Raw genomic sequence first — 15,793 nt, 5'->3', positions numbered from 1 at the left:
GGCCTCTTCTGAGTGTTTCCATTTGACTGATGCTACCCAGATGTGATAGCAGTAAACTGTGACAGTAATAGACACTTAGTCTCCATGAAACAAGGAAGTGCTTCCATGCTTGCTTGAGTAAAACCTCCTGACTTAGTGTCCTTGATCCTATAATTAAATATACTCTAATTCTCTAAGCATTTTTTTTTCTGTCTTCATGAATTTGACCCTGCAAACTGTTCTTTACATGAATGGCCAATACTCACATAAATGGCTGTGTGAAGTGAAACTACCTTTGGTAATAAGGATTGGTAGTAAGAAAAGGCAATGAAAGGAGGGGCAGCATCATGCTTTAAATGTAGAGATCTGTGGGAATTATAGTGTAAGCAATGTGGACTGGAGAGGGGAGAGAATAAGAAAAGGAAAGAAACCATTTATTTTACTGTTGTTTTTTCTTTCTTTAAAAACTCTGTTATGCAGAAGTCACAAGTTTGGAGAGTCACAGAAGCAAATTTAATTAAAACAAAGCCCATCTTGTTCATTAACATTGCCTCTTCCAATGCATGAAGCAGCCTTGTGTTCTGTTAGAATATTCCTATTCATACAGATAGCCAAGTTGAACAAGGAAACTTAGATGATATTCTGAATCAAATAAATTTGTATCATTTTATCCTTGCATGTGATTCTTTAAAGGTAGTTTGAATTGATTATATTATGAAATGTGCACTGAACTGAAATGATATCAAACTGAAATACAATTCTCCAAAAAAAAAGCCTGAGGAATGGCAATAACAAGCTTCATGTTATATAATGTCCAGTGGCATCACTTCCTAACTGTGGGCCTTGTGGGTGTTCAGTTCTGTATCCATAACAGTCTAGAGTTCTGCTCCAAAAAAATATGTATTTTTTAACCGTTGTGCAAATCTTTTCCAGTTCTAACAAGGTTAATTCCACCAGCAATTTAGTTAACCTTCATATCAACATCACTGCTGCGGCTCAGGTGCAGGTCAGAGGGTAAGTATTCCACCATTTCAATTCAGAAACAGAACTATTTTTTGTCTAGAGCAGAAATGATAGTGATTTCTGTGGAGTTAGTAATGATGATAGAGAAATGAGTTGGATGGGAAGATGAATGCCATATTATTAAGTCACGAATACAAAATGAGTGGCAATGAGTACCAGAAAATCAGAAGCTGAGGAAGTAAGAACCACAAGGGGTTAGTTGGTGGGCTGCCGATGTGAGAGAAAATGTTGGGAGAGCAAATGCTGGGTGCTGCCATGGGTGGACAATCAGGTTAAGGAATGGTCAGAGTTACAGTGCTGTAATGAAAAGGTTATGGATACCTAATGAGACTTTTCTGTAAGGGCTGCTTTCTGCACTGCAGACTGATTTTTTTCAGTGACAGTTCTCATCACGTTCATAGAAATATCTTAAAAAATATTTTGTATTCTTTGCAGACTTGTTGTCCATTTCATTCTTTTTGTGCCATGGTGTGTTCTTTGTAATGAGAAGCTCTGTAGTAAATAGATAGGTAGACACCAAAAATGGCAAAAACAACCTTGGCTGTTAAAAGGAGCATGCCTCTGAGTGGAAAAAGAGGCTGGAGTTGCTGCCTGCACAGCTAAGGAACAGGTTGTTAAATACAGAGGAATTATTTAATTGAATGACTTCCAGTTTCTTTACTCATAAGTCTTTTGGTTTTCATTTTAGCTGTGATAGGCATGTACAAAGGAAAACTCCCAAATGCTTTGTTGACAGATTTTGCTTATTACTCAGAGATGTTGAAGCATGCAGCTCCACGGGAACTATTTGCTCATTATTTCCTAGATAAAAATAAAAGAAAGTCTGAGCCCACATTTGGTCTGGAAAATGTCTTACACTCGTTCACCTACTGCTCTATACAGGGTTGGATGAAGTGTAACTACAATCATTATACACTGTACTGAGGAAGACTACAGTTACCAAACTGCATCAGTGTGTATGCATATATATTTACACAGTAAATGCATAGAAATGCTATTGCTATGAGAAAGAAAACAATCTCCAATATTCTCCTTAAAGGCAATTTGAGACAACTCCTTTCATTCATTTGTTCATTCAATGAGTAGTTGCTCAGATAACTAAAATTTTGTTATGCTGCTCACTTCTTCTTTTCTATAAAAATCTTAAGTGTTTTATAGCTGTAACCATGATGTTCCACTGCTGAAAGAGTTGTAGAGGAATGAGGGATGCAGAAAGGAAGGAATTTGTTCTGCAAGGACTTGCACCAGGCAGAGTTTTTATTGCATATCGCACATAACCTTTTTTTTTGTAGAACTTATTTCTTTTATCTTACTTTTCAGTGGTCACGTTTGGCTGATCACTAGCACCTAAAAGTCTAGGAGAAATCTAGATTTCTGTTTAATTTGACCCTATTTTACTACTTCAATGGTTGTAAAATCTATTAAAACACAAGTGCCCATTTTTATATTCTTTATGATTATTTTAGTAGCATGTCTGCAGTTGCACTTTGTAATTCTGTAGGTGAGAAAAACACTATGCTGGGAACGTAATAGAAAGCGTTGACTTTTAAAACCTTATGCCTACTTCTTTTTATCTGTGTACAGTGTTTTGCAAAGTTTTGTGGTAGCTAAAGGTGGCTTTTCTAACTACACAAGAAAGGTCCCGCTCTCCAAAGACAATCTGCAATTACAGTTCTTATTGGAAGCGAAGCCATTTGCGAAAGATTAGGCTACCTACCTCATCTGTGAACAAGTTGGACTTAGTACCTCATCTGAAATGACATACTATGAATAGAGAATACAGGAATCATGGAATCACCAAGATTGGAAAAGACCTCCAAGGTCATCTAGTCCAACTGTACACCTACCACCAATATTTCCCTACTATGTGTTTTATTTTCTTTATTATTTGGTTTTGCTTGTAAATTTGTCTTCTGACATTTTTGTTGGTAGGAGCTAATTGGCATTTTGAATTCTGGGGAAGTATTTAGATCTAGCAGGATGCCAGAATGCCTAACATTTCATGTAGCTTTTTACTTTGGCTGGGTGGCATTAAGTTGTCCTTCTCTTTGATCCCACATGGTTTGAGAAGTTATACTCTGTGGAAAATTTTATCAGACATTTATTTCAGTGTATATGACATAAGAGCTGAAAGTGGGAGCACTTTTTCCTCCTAAACTATTATAGAAATGTCAGTATTTGTAACAAAAGAATCCATTCCTCTGTTCCCTAAAGAACAAACTGCATCTGCAGCGATGCTTCTTCTGTTCTGACCCAAGTAAAAGGGAATTAATATCAGTGAACAGAAGTTCATCATTTTACTCAAAAGTTATACTGTGGGGAAAAAAAAAAAAAAAAGTTTTTTGACAATTTTTTTGTCAGGAAACTCCCAGCCTTTCCTCTAAGCTAAAGAATGTGAAAGTCAGCAAAGCTAAGTGAGAGCTAACTATTGTAATAATAATAATAATAATAATAAAATTTAAAAGGGCAAAGCCTACTGCTTTAGCACCAAGGGTGGTTCTGTTACTGGCAGATGGCAGATGCCTGGGCCAGAACTCTCGTGCCTTGCTGAAAGAAACTCCTGGGATCTGATTTCCCAAGCTCTCAACAACTTAGCGAGGTTAAAGTTGGCATCAGAATGAAGCCCCTCTAGGGAGCTTCCATTTGTTATGGGAAATGGTGCTTCTGATTGAAATGGAAATGTTAATGGGAGACTATTTAGTCCTTTATTGAAATCAGACACAGAAGGGAAAAGTAAAATAGGAGTACTAAACAAAGATGTCAAATTCTAAGCTGCAGTTTTTTGTTTTTTTTTTTTTTTCATTTATGTTTGAATTTCATTGTGAATATTTTAATGATGTTTCAGGCAATTCCCTATATGTCACTTTGTTTGCAAAACAAATAGGAAAGCCTGGAGTAAGGTTCCATGCTGTAACCCTAAATTCAGTTTCTTGATAAGCTAATTTCCACTGCAAATTTATGGAAGTCATCTGCCCTACCTGTACTTCATTTTTTCAACTTATAAAATGGGGTATATTGCTACCTTTCAGTTTATTTAAAGGAATAGTATAAGGCAAATTCATGATCAGAGAAATTATATATATATATATATATATATATATATATATATATATAGTATATGATAGTGAATATCTGTGTTATATAAATGGTCACCCTCAGTAGCTGTAAGGATGGGGCAGTACTTTATGAAGCATCATGTTGCTTCCGTAGCAATAGGCAAACCTCTCCTAATGGCAATGAATGTGCCCTTTGCCCTTCTATAGTGCTCTTAGGTTTGTGGTTGTTTTTGTTTGTTTTTTTTTAACGTAATACAGCTGACCACTGTTCTCACTCATTTTACGTATTACAGAGTCTCTCACCCACCACAAATTGTTCTGCCTCTTCACAACTGGGAACCCAAAGATGAACCTACAAAAGAAGAAGAAATTGGTCCATTAGTTGAACACATCTATGAGGTAATAATGATATATGATTACATAGTACTTTACGCTGCTCCCAGTGAAATCCTGATGAATTTGAATTATTATCTTTATCAGCATCTAAAGCCATACATGTAAATATTCCCACTTCAGAACATGACCCATATTTAATCTGGGAACTCAGAACCCTTTTCACATTAGCGAAGGAGACACTAGTTTATATTTGAAATCTGCCTTTGACATTTAAGAGATCTATAAATATTTAGGATGCTTGGCAAGAATTAAAAATAGTGCTTAAGAGCTCATTACAGCCAACATCAAATATTTTCACTGACTTGGCTGTTTTTTCATTAAAAGCTATGAGGAGAAGAGTTCGGGTTAGAAACAAATATCCTGAATGAACTGTATGGAATACAAAGCATCTTCAGAATCTGATGGATAACCTTTATTCAAGGGTGTAAAGCAGAATGCCTCACATGTGGTTTCAATTAACAAATCAGTGTACAAGAGCTCAACCGGCAGTGTAAGATTAGAATTTGCATGATGCAATGAACTGTAGTGGTTCAGACTACAAAATACAAAGTCTTATTTGTTTTATCCTCATCTTAACATATTTCTCTAAACTGAAAAGTCTAACAAATCTTCCTATCTCACCCACCTGTTTGTGGAGGAAAATATGTGATTTCAAACATATTTTAACAGTCATTCAATATTTACGGTGATTCAGGAAGCCTCTTTTGTGGTTTACTGATATCAGCAAGGCATAATGAATACCAAACACGAGCACAAAAACTCCTTACTGAAGAAGGTGTAAGAATGAACGTGGGTTTTGTTTGGGTAAAAATAAAGCGCAGCAGTAACAAAATTCTGCACATTAAAAAACAAAAATAAAAGGAGGGGAGGGGGACAATTTCAAGTCTCCAGAAACTTTGAGTAGAACTTCATAATATCCTGCTTCTGTAGCTCTCAAATCCAGTGCTAGCACATACTCAAACCTCATGCAGTCATCAGACATTTTCAAATTGTATACCATTAAAAGAAAAATTTTAACATCCCATGTTTTAATTTCTATGGTTGTGTTTGTTTGTTTTTTTTTCCTCAGAAAATAATGCTATTTTGTAATGTTACTTCAGGAAAGCTACTTTCTTTTTCACTTGGGAAATTTGAACTAAGACACACTGAAAATAGAGTTCTTAATCACAAAAATTACTTTAGGCTCTGCTGTACCTTCTAATCCTTCACCCTGAAATGTGATTCTTTTTTCACCTGTTTTCGGTATTTTTTGTTCTGGTTGTATATATTTTTACAGTGCTAATCTGTTTTGGTTTACATCTTGTTGAGTGGTTTTTTGTAGGTCATTTCAGGTCTTTCATACACAGGAAAAAATGGGAAAGGTGATGGCAAAAAAGATCATCTCCCAGATTTGCTTTCTAACTAATATGAGAAGGTTCTTTTTCACTGCCTGCCACAGATATTCCATCAATAAAATGATGATAATAATGTATACCTCTTTCCAAAAGTACGTCAGGATTATAGATGTTAAGAATTTTGAAGTATCAAAGTGATGATTGATGTGTTTTTTGTTATTATTTTCTGCCTTTGACAGCACTGATAATGTTTGTTTCCCAGCTTCACAATATAGGACCAAGTGCCATCAACAATACAGTTCTCCATGTCGGTTGGCCTGTGTCCAGTCAAGAGGAGTTTCTTCTTTACATTCTGCATATTCAGACTCATGGACCACTGCACTGTCAAACAAGCTCTCCTATTAATATAATGCAAATCAATGTAAGTCATCCACTGTTATTTTTATTTCCATCCCTGTCTACATTTGCTTGCATTTTCTCTGCCTACAACTTCCCAATGGCATGGAGTTTCTTCGGAAATTTTTCACAGTAGCCCTGAGATCATTTTCACGGGTAAAAAGCAAACTAGAGATAGTCCAGAATGTGACTGGTGTGGCTGCTGCATTATGTGATGTGTGCTGTGTAATGAACTCTTATCAGCAGAAGGTTATATGTTTGATTCAGTATCACAGCTTGAGAGTGCAGCACAGGGTGCTCTTGGCCCTCACTGCTGCTAGGCTCTCACCGCTGGCTCCTCCGTGGATAAACAGGGTTTCTGCAGGGCTGCTGCATGTCAGTCAGTTGCAGCAATGTGTTGTGGACAAGGTCTAATTCCTTGCACTAAGTATATGATGCATGTATTTATTATCATGTACTATGTTTTGTAGTGTGGTTAAGTTCAACATAGTTTGAGACAGTATACTCTATACAGTAAGTCCTTTAAAAGCCTATATATCTTTTTACCTATCTTAAGGTGATTTTGATATATTAAATAACATTATTTGAGTATCAAATAAAGCAAACTAGCAACTGGAATTCTGCATCAAGCATACTCCAGAAACGGTTTCGTGTATTGCTATCTGATGAACGGATTCCTACAGACTGCGATTATTTGTATGCCTTAATCAATATTAACTCATAAACTTTGTAACGTTGTGGCAACATGGCAGGCTTTTTGTTTTCTATCCTACTTGGAAATGGTTCTGTAGTTATTTTAATTGTGCCAACAAAGGGGAAAAAAAATCCCCCATTTGTTTTTTCTTGGTACTCCTACACATTTTCTGCTGTCCAAATTGTTTCTCCTTCCATGGATGTGGTTCTTGTTTTGCAGCAGAGCTGCAGATCTCAGAGTTTGGAGGTAGCAGGACCAAGGAACAGCCTGGTCAGAGCCTCCTCAGCATGGTGCTGATAGGCAATGGGTCTCAAGGCCTGTTTTAAGGTCTGTATTTTTGATGGCAGGTCCCGCAGAAAGAACTGGGTTTGGCTCAGTCAGAAGATTTAGCAAAGCACAGCTTTCCTTATTATCCCATCAAAAACAAGGTATCCAGTTTATTAAGCATAACTCATTCCAGACACTTCTGAAATAAGCACCACTTCTCAAGTGTAACCAGTAGTCTGTTAAACATCTTGTAGGAAGAGCTACATTCCAAATGCTTTAACTGTTCTACGTCTTCTGCTTACCAGGAGCTGAGCTGAGTACAGTGGAGAGAAGTGAAGAGAGCTTTCTAGCCAACAGGACTGCTCTTCACTTGAGGAGCTGCATGACGAGTCTTTTGCTTACAGAGATAGAAATACACTATGTAATCACAAAAATATAGAAAAAAAATTGTGTATAACAAACACATTACTAAATTTTGTTGTTTCATTCAAGGAAGGCAGTAAAGAGTTAGGATTCTCCCTTTCCATTTAGTTTTGCTACAGGATGGAAATGAAAATGAGGGGAAACTCAAGATGTTCCTATTTTATATGCAAAACACAAGAAGTTCGGAAATAATATTTTTTCTATGATCTTTTGCACCTCATTTCCACTTATTTTTTAGAAGCAGTGAGGAACAGGAAGCCAAGCTGCCCAATTTATATTTGCAACCCTGGGAGCTCAAAGCCACTGCTCAGATCAGGTTGCAAATAAGGAGTAAGGGAGCTGAGCATCCTTCCCCTGACTACTGGATGCTGCTTTGAGTTTCACTTTAGAAGCCAGGATGGGAACATTTCTGTCAGGAAGGCAGAGCCTGTTGGTGGAATAGTGCCAAAGTTCTGAATAACATTTTCAGGGCAGTCTATTTTTTGATGATTATTTTTATGTTTCTTGAGTTTGCTTTTCCTCTCCTGTTTGATAATGATTACATCTGTTACCTAAAGAAGAACTGTAAGGCTTGTATGAAATTTCTTGTTGAAATCACAGTCCATTTGTCATAGCAGAAGATACTTCAGTCATTACTGCAAGAATTAAACATCCTCTCCTTGTTTTAGCTTTCAGAGCACTGAACATCATGAATATACAATTGATTTCAAATACTTCATGCTTATGTACTGCTTCAGATGGGAAGAGGATAGGGGGGCTTAATATAAACATCAGGCTGTCTGGCTCCGATTTCCAAATAAGGCCAAGGACATGACATGCCTGGCTCCTCTTGGATTTCAGAACCTTGCATTCTTGGGTGCTTGGGTGTTTCCCCTTAAAAATGACTTAGATTGTTCACTTTCAATTAAAGCGGTATATGGCTTCCCATTGTTGAATTTACTTTCTCGTAGAAAGCTTTCCAGCAAGTTTCATTGTTTCATTCCCAAAGATTAATTTTGATTGTAAACCTATACACCCATGGGAAGATTCCTATTTAGGGGCTTTTCTGTAGCTTCTCTTTCTCTCATAGTGGTGATAGTAAAATTATTAATCTTGCAAACGGTGTGAAGAGAAGGAAGAGGGCTGATTGAATACATGGAACAAATTCACTGCACAAAGGAGCTCAGTAGTCTAGGATGCTTCAATCTGTGCACAGATATAATCTACAAGATGGGAAGTGGCAGGGACAGCGTGGTGGGGGACTGACTGCCCTCAGCCTGCTCCTGCACAGGAATACCATGTGTTCACAGCACAGGAACTGGAGCATCAAGTGAAGCTTGCAGTCAGATTCAAAGCAAGCAGAAGGAAGTGGTGGTTCGTGCAACAGGCATTGGATGTCTGGAACTTGTTGCCAGAGGAAGCAGCTGGGGTTAAAAGTTTACATGAGTTTAGGAGAGAACTGGACACATTTGCAAAAGAGAAGGCCAGTGAAGTTTATTAAATGAACAGAAAGTTCATCTGCATCAGGAAGTCCCTAAGCTGGAAGCTGAAAGTTATTAAAAGAGGCAAATGCATGCCTTGTTCCTGCTCTTCCTTCTACATCTGTTTGAAGGCAGGTCTGTTGAGAAAGGGCTCAGCAAGCTGGACCTCTGGCCTGATCCAGTGTTTATGAGATATTTTTGTGCCTGTAAATACCAGAGGGACAGACAGTGGTTTCTGACTGCAGTGGACTTTTGGTATTGGCTCAAGTGCGGAACACATGGAGTAAAAGCCACCACATGGGTAAGGTGCACCTGCCGACAGGCTCTGGCGTAGTCCCAAAGTTGTGTCCTCTGTGCTGCAGAGCTCTCAGCTGTGTGTGCCACTTCTGATCTGGGGACAGAGATAGTCCTCTTCCTGAACATTCCTGATAGAATGCTGCATATTGCAGCAGAGGTTAGAAAAGGAGGAAGGCTAAACTGGGTTTTGAATGAGAAACTGAGGAACTGGAGATACCTTGAAATCTGCTCAAGACGATGAGGCTCACAATACAGTTTTCCCAGTGGGGAAAACAAGAAAGGCCATTGTAGTAGGCCTTGCAGAGAAGGAGAATCCATTTCAAGTAAGGCATCGTGTGCGAAATATGTGCCATATAGAATGGCTGTGGAGACAGAGTTGTCCTGTGCTATTGGCTCAAGAGAGTTAAAATAATATCTTTAACCCACTATCTTTTACCTGATATCACAGAATCACAGAATCACAGAATTGTAGGGGTTGGAAGGGACCTCCAGAGATCATCGAGTCCAACCCCCCTGCCAAAGCAGGTTCCCCACACCAGGTCGCACAGGTAGATCTTTAACCTGAATATTTAGGCTACTAGAGGAATTCTGCTTTTGAACTGTTGCAGGAGACATTCATGTTTTTTATAGCCCCTCTGGGCTGTTTTCAACCTTAGCTGTAAATAATTCACTAGCAAAGATGCTCACACTCTATGATCTATGAAAAAAAAAAAAATAATAATTGTAAAAATGATCAAGTATTTTTATGGATCTACATATGTATCAGTTGTCTTTGTATACTGAGGGCTTCTTCAAAGGCATGTCATTATATTGTGGGTTTTTTTGTCATCGTTATAGGAGTCTATATATCCTGGTGAAAGAATCCTGGAAAGAGAATTCCCACGATATCACATAGAGAGACAGAGATTTACTAGCTACTCAACTGTTCCCTTGTTGCAAAGGATGCTTCTCACAGAAGATCTCAATGTCAAAACTGTTCCCTCTTTGCCTTAGAATTTTAATCAAATATTCTGAACACAGAGTTAGTCTCTGGAAGGTTTTGTGGGATTTTAGCTGTAGCTTCACTTCTGTGCTACAGTATGGCTAACATGTTCCTTAGGAATTTAAGATATTTTGTGCTCAGAGGTTAAAGTTGAAGGAACTTTGAAGAAAGGCTGAGAGAGCTGACAGAGTTTTGGTACTCTTCAGCCCGGAGAAGAGGCTACAGTGCCTTCCCTGGAGTACAGTTGCCTTCCCATACTTGAAGGGGGCCTGCAGGAAAGCTGGGGAGGGACTTTTTATAAGAGCAGGTAGGGACAGGATGAGCTGAAATGGCTTTAAACTGGAAGAAGGTAGATTTAGATTAATTATTAGGAAGAAATTCTTTACTGTGAAGGTGGTGAGACCCTGGAACAGGTTGCCCAGTGAGGTTGTGGATGCCCTCCCCAGAAGCATTCAAGGCCAGGCTGAATGAAGCTTTGAGCAACCTGGTTTTGTGGGAGGTATCCCTGCCAATAGCAGGGGGTTGGAATTGTATGATTTTAAAGGTCTCTTCCAACCCAAAACATTCTATGATTCTAAAGACAGATCTGATGTAGCTGTTTCTAATTTGGGGCGCCCACTGAATAGTGTTGCTATGCTTAGGTGAGTTCCTTTAAGATCTTATTACAAACTTCCACCTATACTTTATTGTGATTTGACACAATCAGATTCTCATAAGCTAGAATTTACCTTTCCCTCCATAGAGATTGAATTTCCAGACATTCAGTTTCCAGCTTCTTGAAAGAAGCTTCAGATGCTCTGTGTACAGATTAAAGGCAAACTGGCAGCAATAAAACCAGCTTTCATTCAGAGATCAAAAATCCGTGAAGATAAAGCACAGCAGGATGCATTTTAATATGAGATTAAAAATGAACAAACTGTTGCATTATACAAAGTTGTTATTAAAAAAATAACAATGCTGAAAAGCTGCGCTGCTAGAATTCGGATTTGCTTTCTTTCCTGTTACTTTCTGGTAATGCTGGTAAAATCATTATCTTGCAATAGGCGGATTTTGCTTTGAGCTAATGACAAGGCTTTGAATTTATCCCATTTTTAGAGTACAGAACCCGGCCCCAAGAGTCTAACAAAAATAAGTACGGTGTGAAAAAAATGTCATCTACTGCAATCCCTATAGCCAAGCAATATGTTGCTGCGCTCTGAATGAAGACAGTACATTTTCACATTGGTGTTGTTAAAATGCAAAAACAATGTTAATCCAAAATCAAAAACCTCTTAGAAGGGAACCAGTCTGTTAGATTCATTGTATGGATATATCATTAATGTTCACTTCTTTTTCTCTTTGTAGTTCGCTATTCCACAGGACACTCCTGAACTTGCTGCTTTTTTATATAATTCCACAATTTCTCATTACATCAGGAGAAGGGAGGTAGCCATGGCAGAACCTTACAGGAGGAACTCTGCAAGAATACTGGTGAGCTGACTAAAATCTGTACACTGGGACTATAAATGCAGTGCAGCCTCAGTGGCTGTTGGTTTGACTGCAGTTTATTTATAGACTCATTAAAAGTACCTCATGCTTAAAATGAAAGTTTTCATGTGAAGTAACAGCTCTGACGTACAAATACTTTGGGGCATATTGGGCCCTGCCAGTAAGTATTTGCATACAATGGAAAGATAAGACTCCTTTCCCTTCCAGCACCCCAAGCAAGGCAGATGGGACAAGTCACCACATTTTTAATGTTCAAATCAGCAGTGGAGGTCTTTAAAATTATGAGCAAGAGCAAAATTCTATCACGGCTAGTCCAGGAAAACAGTTCTGTTTAGTCAGTCTGGTACCTGAGTGTTTTTACACGGCTGCATTTTCAGATGGATTTTCTGTTTTTTCACTCCTGCATTCTGTGTCCAATCTCAAGGATACTTCAGCATTGTAGGCATCAGCTCCCTCGGCCTGGAGGCTGCATTCAGAGTTGGTGACTTCAAGGTCAGTGGTGGGATTCATGCAGTCAGCACTTTCCTTTTACTTTTATGAACCTCGGACAAAGTTTACTTCATGTCATGCAGTCTCTTATTAAGCTACTTACTGCAAGCTTGTATTTGGATTCCTTGACATCACTAGAATTTGGTAGGAAGAAAAGAACATCATAGATGTGGGTGTTCTGGAGTAAAGCAATAATTACACTACTTCTGAATGTTAATTTGGCAATTTTTATAACAAGAAAAAGAACATGAAAGTAATGAACACCATAATGTAATTAAAAGCAAAAAGCATTGATGAACCCATTTGAAACAGTAGTCACTGCTGATGCCTATGTAATTCTTTCATCAATCTGATGCCTAGGGAAGCATCATTCCTCTGAGACTGAAGGAAAAATGCCCGGACTTTCAGACGTACTGGTCAATACCACAAAACACTTAATCCATTCTTCAGTAATACCTTAATTATCAGTTATCTTCCTCAATGATTAAGCTCATATGCTGCTAACATAGAAATCACTGTAGCAACTGTTAATGGTTAACCAACATTGTAAGTATGCGCTGTGTCTGCACCTTATTACTCAATTTGATATATGAGGCAGAGATTTTTCAGCTGCTTGATGCAGGCTGAGAGTATGCAGGAATATAAAATTGGCACATGTGATGAGCAGTCCTCCCATGCAATGTGCTTTTGATAAGCACAGATCAGAATGGGATTGGGTACAGTGCCTACCAGTGAATATATAGCAAGGCTTTTTCAGGATTGACAAAAAAAATAAGTTAACGTATCATTTATTCTGTTGGAAACTGGTCCCAATTCTTTCTGCCCTCAGCACTGGCTACTAAAGATTAAAACATATATATTTTTTAAAATTTTGACTCATGGAGGATATGTATGGAAAGTGAATGCTGTTGTTGAAAATGATTGATTGGCAAAAGGCAATTTTTTGTTCAAACTTTTATATTTCTTCAGAAGTTATAAGTAATCTTAATTTTCATTAAAACATTTTCACAGAAATGAAAAATGTTCTGAGAACAACTTCTGCTGTTTGTACAGTTTGTTAAACATTAGGTTTACTCTTCCATTAGTTCTTCTGTTACGGTGTTCCTAAAAATCACTGTGGACTAAATGCATTACTACATAGAAATGTGTTCCGGCCCTAGAATGTCAGCCAAAAGTAGATTTTTGCATACTAATAATTTATTTTGTTAATATGTTGTTTTGGCCACTATGATTAATGAATACAGCTCTCCTCCTTCCTGCAAGATAAATAAATCTGGCTGGAGGATGTTTAAATATGTAAAGTCAAATAAACAGATACTCTGAAATACTCATTTAAAAACAAAAAAAAAAAAAGTGAATAGTTGCAAGTTCCAGTTTCATTTTCAGGCAGATTTTGAGAACGGTGCATAAGTATTTAGCTTCTTGTAATAAGGTAGAATTTGTGGGGAAAGCTGTCCATAAAGATACAGGATTCCTTAAAGATGTTTTCAAGTCCATTACATCTGCCATCATCTCAGTTTCTGAAGTATGGGCTCTGGTAGCGCAGCCATTCTTCCTCCCCCAAAGGAACACACTTGTGAGAAATAACTTTTGCCATTGAGGTCTCAAGATTTCCTGTCAGGAGAGTTGATAAAAAGCATCCATAAGAAGAGGAATCTCTGCTTTGTTATAAAAATGAGTCAGATAAAACCATAGCCTTCCTCTGGAATGAAATCAAAACTTTTCAGGTAAAACTCATTTCTATATGTACAACAATACATATTTTTTTTTCAAACTGTAACATAATTGTCTTTCTATGAGACCTGCCTTTATACCCCAAACAACCCCATAATTTCTGGAGTTTCCAACGGGACTTTGCTCATTCCCTTCCATGGCTTCCAGTCAGCTTTTAGCATTTTTTGTGACATTCTTCTGGCAGACTTTAACAGAGTACATGGTTTTGAGTTACTTGACTTTACTTTCACCTTCATGTCTGTGTATAAGCCAGAATCACTGCTCATCAGCAGCATTTCATGGGCCACGAGTTTTAAATAAGGAAACTAATGAATCTTAGCAAACATTCTGGCTGCTATAATGTAAATATCAGTAGGAAAACTGGAAGAGTTGGAAGTGGGAAAAGATTTAAGAGCATAAATGTAGGCTTCAGGCAGAGAGGACAGAAAAAATACATGTTGAAATGACAAAATGATCAGTGGAGATAGAATGCATGCTTCAAAAGACTGATGAGTACCCAGACATTTTAAGAGTTCTGCAGACTAGACTGGTGAAAGCTATTACTTTTATTTTCATTAACTACAGTAGTTAATTGTATTAATTGAAGGAACAAACACCTCTTGGTGTTTCCCTCTTTCCCTCTTGGTTTATGTTCTCACAGTGGCTCATGACATATCTCATTTGTATTAGTTTACATCACTGGTTTCAGATTCCTTAACTTTTAAAGAAAAAGTCCATTTGTTTTGATAATTTAGAGCATTTGAAAATAATTTCATTCATCTTGAAAACAAAAGTATGTCTTCCCTTTGTTTTATACCCAGAACTGTACAAATGTGAAGTGTATCCTCATTTCCTGCAGTGTGGGACAACTGGAAAGAGGGAAGAGCGCAGCACTGAAAATCAGGTCCCGGCTATGGGCTGAAACTTTCCTGCAGGTAATGCAAACAAAAAACATTCTGTAGACACAGATCCCTACATTTTTTATTTGATTAATGTATGGGAACTCCTGAGTCATGGCCTGAACCACTGATTGATCACCTGAGGCAAGGGCTGAGTCAGCCATAGGAGCTCAGGTGAAGGCAATTCAGCTGTGTGACCAGAAGGGGTGGAGCCTGGCTCCATCTCTCCTAGACCCATTTAAGGGCTGACTGCCTCTAGGGAAGGATTTCTTTCTGGAGCTCCCTCCTTTTGGAGTTTTTACTGTGAGTCTAGGACATGGGTGAGCATTTCATTTTTCATTGTCTCTTTCCACCATGATAATCTTTCGAACTAAACCTGTAAAATACCATCCTAACCAGGCCACTCTTACATTTGTTAATTGTACAATTAGATGTTTAGAAATTTAAACTATGAAATTAAGCGGTCCCAGTGTAAAACCCTGAGTTTGACTTCCTTTGAAGGTAATTTCTGACTAGCTCCTGTTCAAGTCACGTGCATGCTGGTTACTTTCCCTTCACCTTCTATCAGCCCCTTTCAAACTCATCTCCTGGATCTTCCCTGATGATTCTAAGATGATTTTTAAGTATCTTTACTGCTTTTCTTTCTACTTTCCTGGACTGGCCCAAATTAATCATCTCTTAGGATTCTTTGGGGTGCTCTGCATTCTTTACATCTTTCCAGATGGAAGATCTCTGTAGGAGCTGGAATGTGAGCTGTAAACTTGTAGCTGGCCACATGACTTTACTATAATGCGGTTGTCATGGATTTGTCTTTTTACAAGGTCCTTCAGAGGGAATTCTCTCTGCTATTGAGACGATAAAATTATTGTGTCTTGTTTTTGAAAATAAAAAAAAATC

At 38.0% G+C, this 15,793-nt stretch overlaps 1 protein-coding gene across 1 annotated transcript in view; it reads left to right on the top strand.

Annotated features, from left to right (window-relative positions):
• ITGA8 (integrin subunit alpha 8) overlaps window positions 1-15,793 on the top strand; it is a gene marked incomplete at both ends in the record, with an annotated part of 98,297 nt that overhangs the window by 63,720 nt on the left and 18,784 nt on the right. Inside the window, 5 exons of the mRNA XM_079538392.1 lie at window positions 913-993; window positions 4,352-4,457; window positions 6,051-6,209; window positions 11,652-11,777; window positions 14,819-14,932. Of these exons, the coding sequence (XP_079394518.1) occupies window positions 913-993; window positions 4,352-4,457; window positions 6,051-6,209; window positions 11,652-11,777; window positions 14,819-14,932 (586 nt within the window). The remainder of the gene's footprint in view (window positions 1-912; window positions 994-4,351; window positions 4,458-6,050; window positions 6,210-11,651; window positions 11,778-14,818; window positions 14,933-15,793) is intronic.

This window comes from Tetrao urogallus, assembly GCF_951394365.1.
Source record: "Tetrao urogallus genome assembly, chromosome: 7".
Taxonomy (NCBI): Eukaryota; Metazoa; Chordata; class Aves; order Galliformes; family Phasianidae; genus Tetrao; species Tetrao urogallus.
This window is presented reverse-complemented; position numbering and strand designations above follow the sequence as displayed.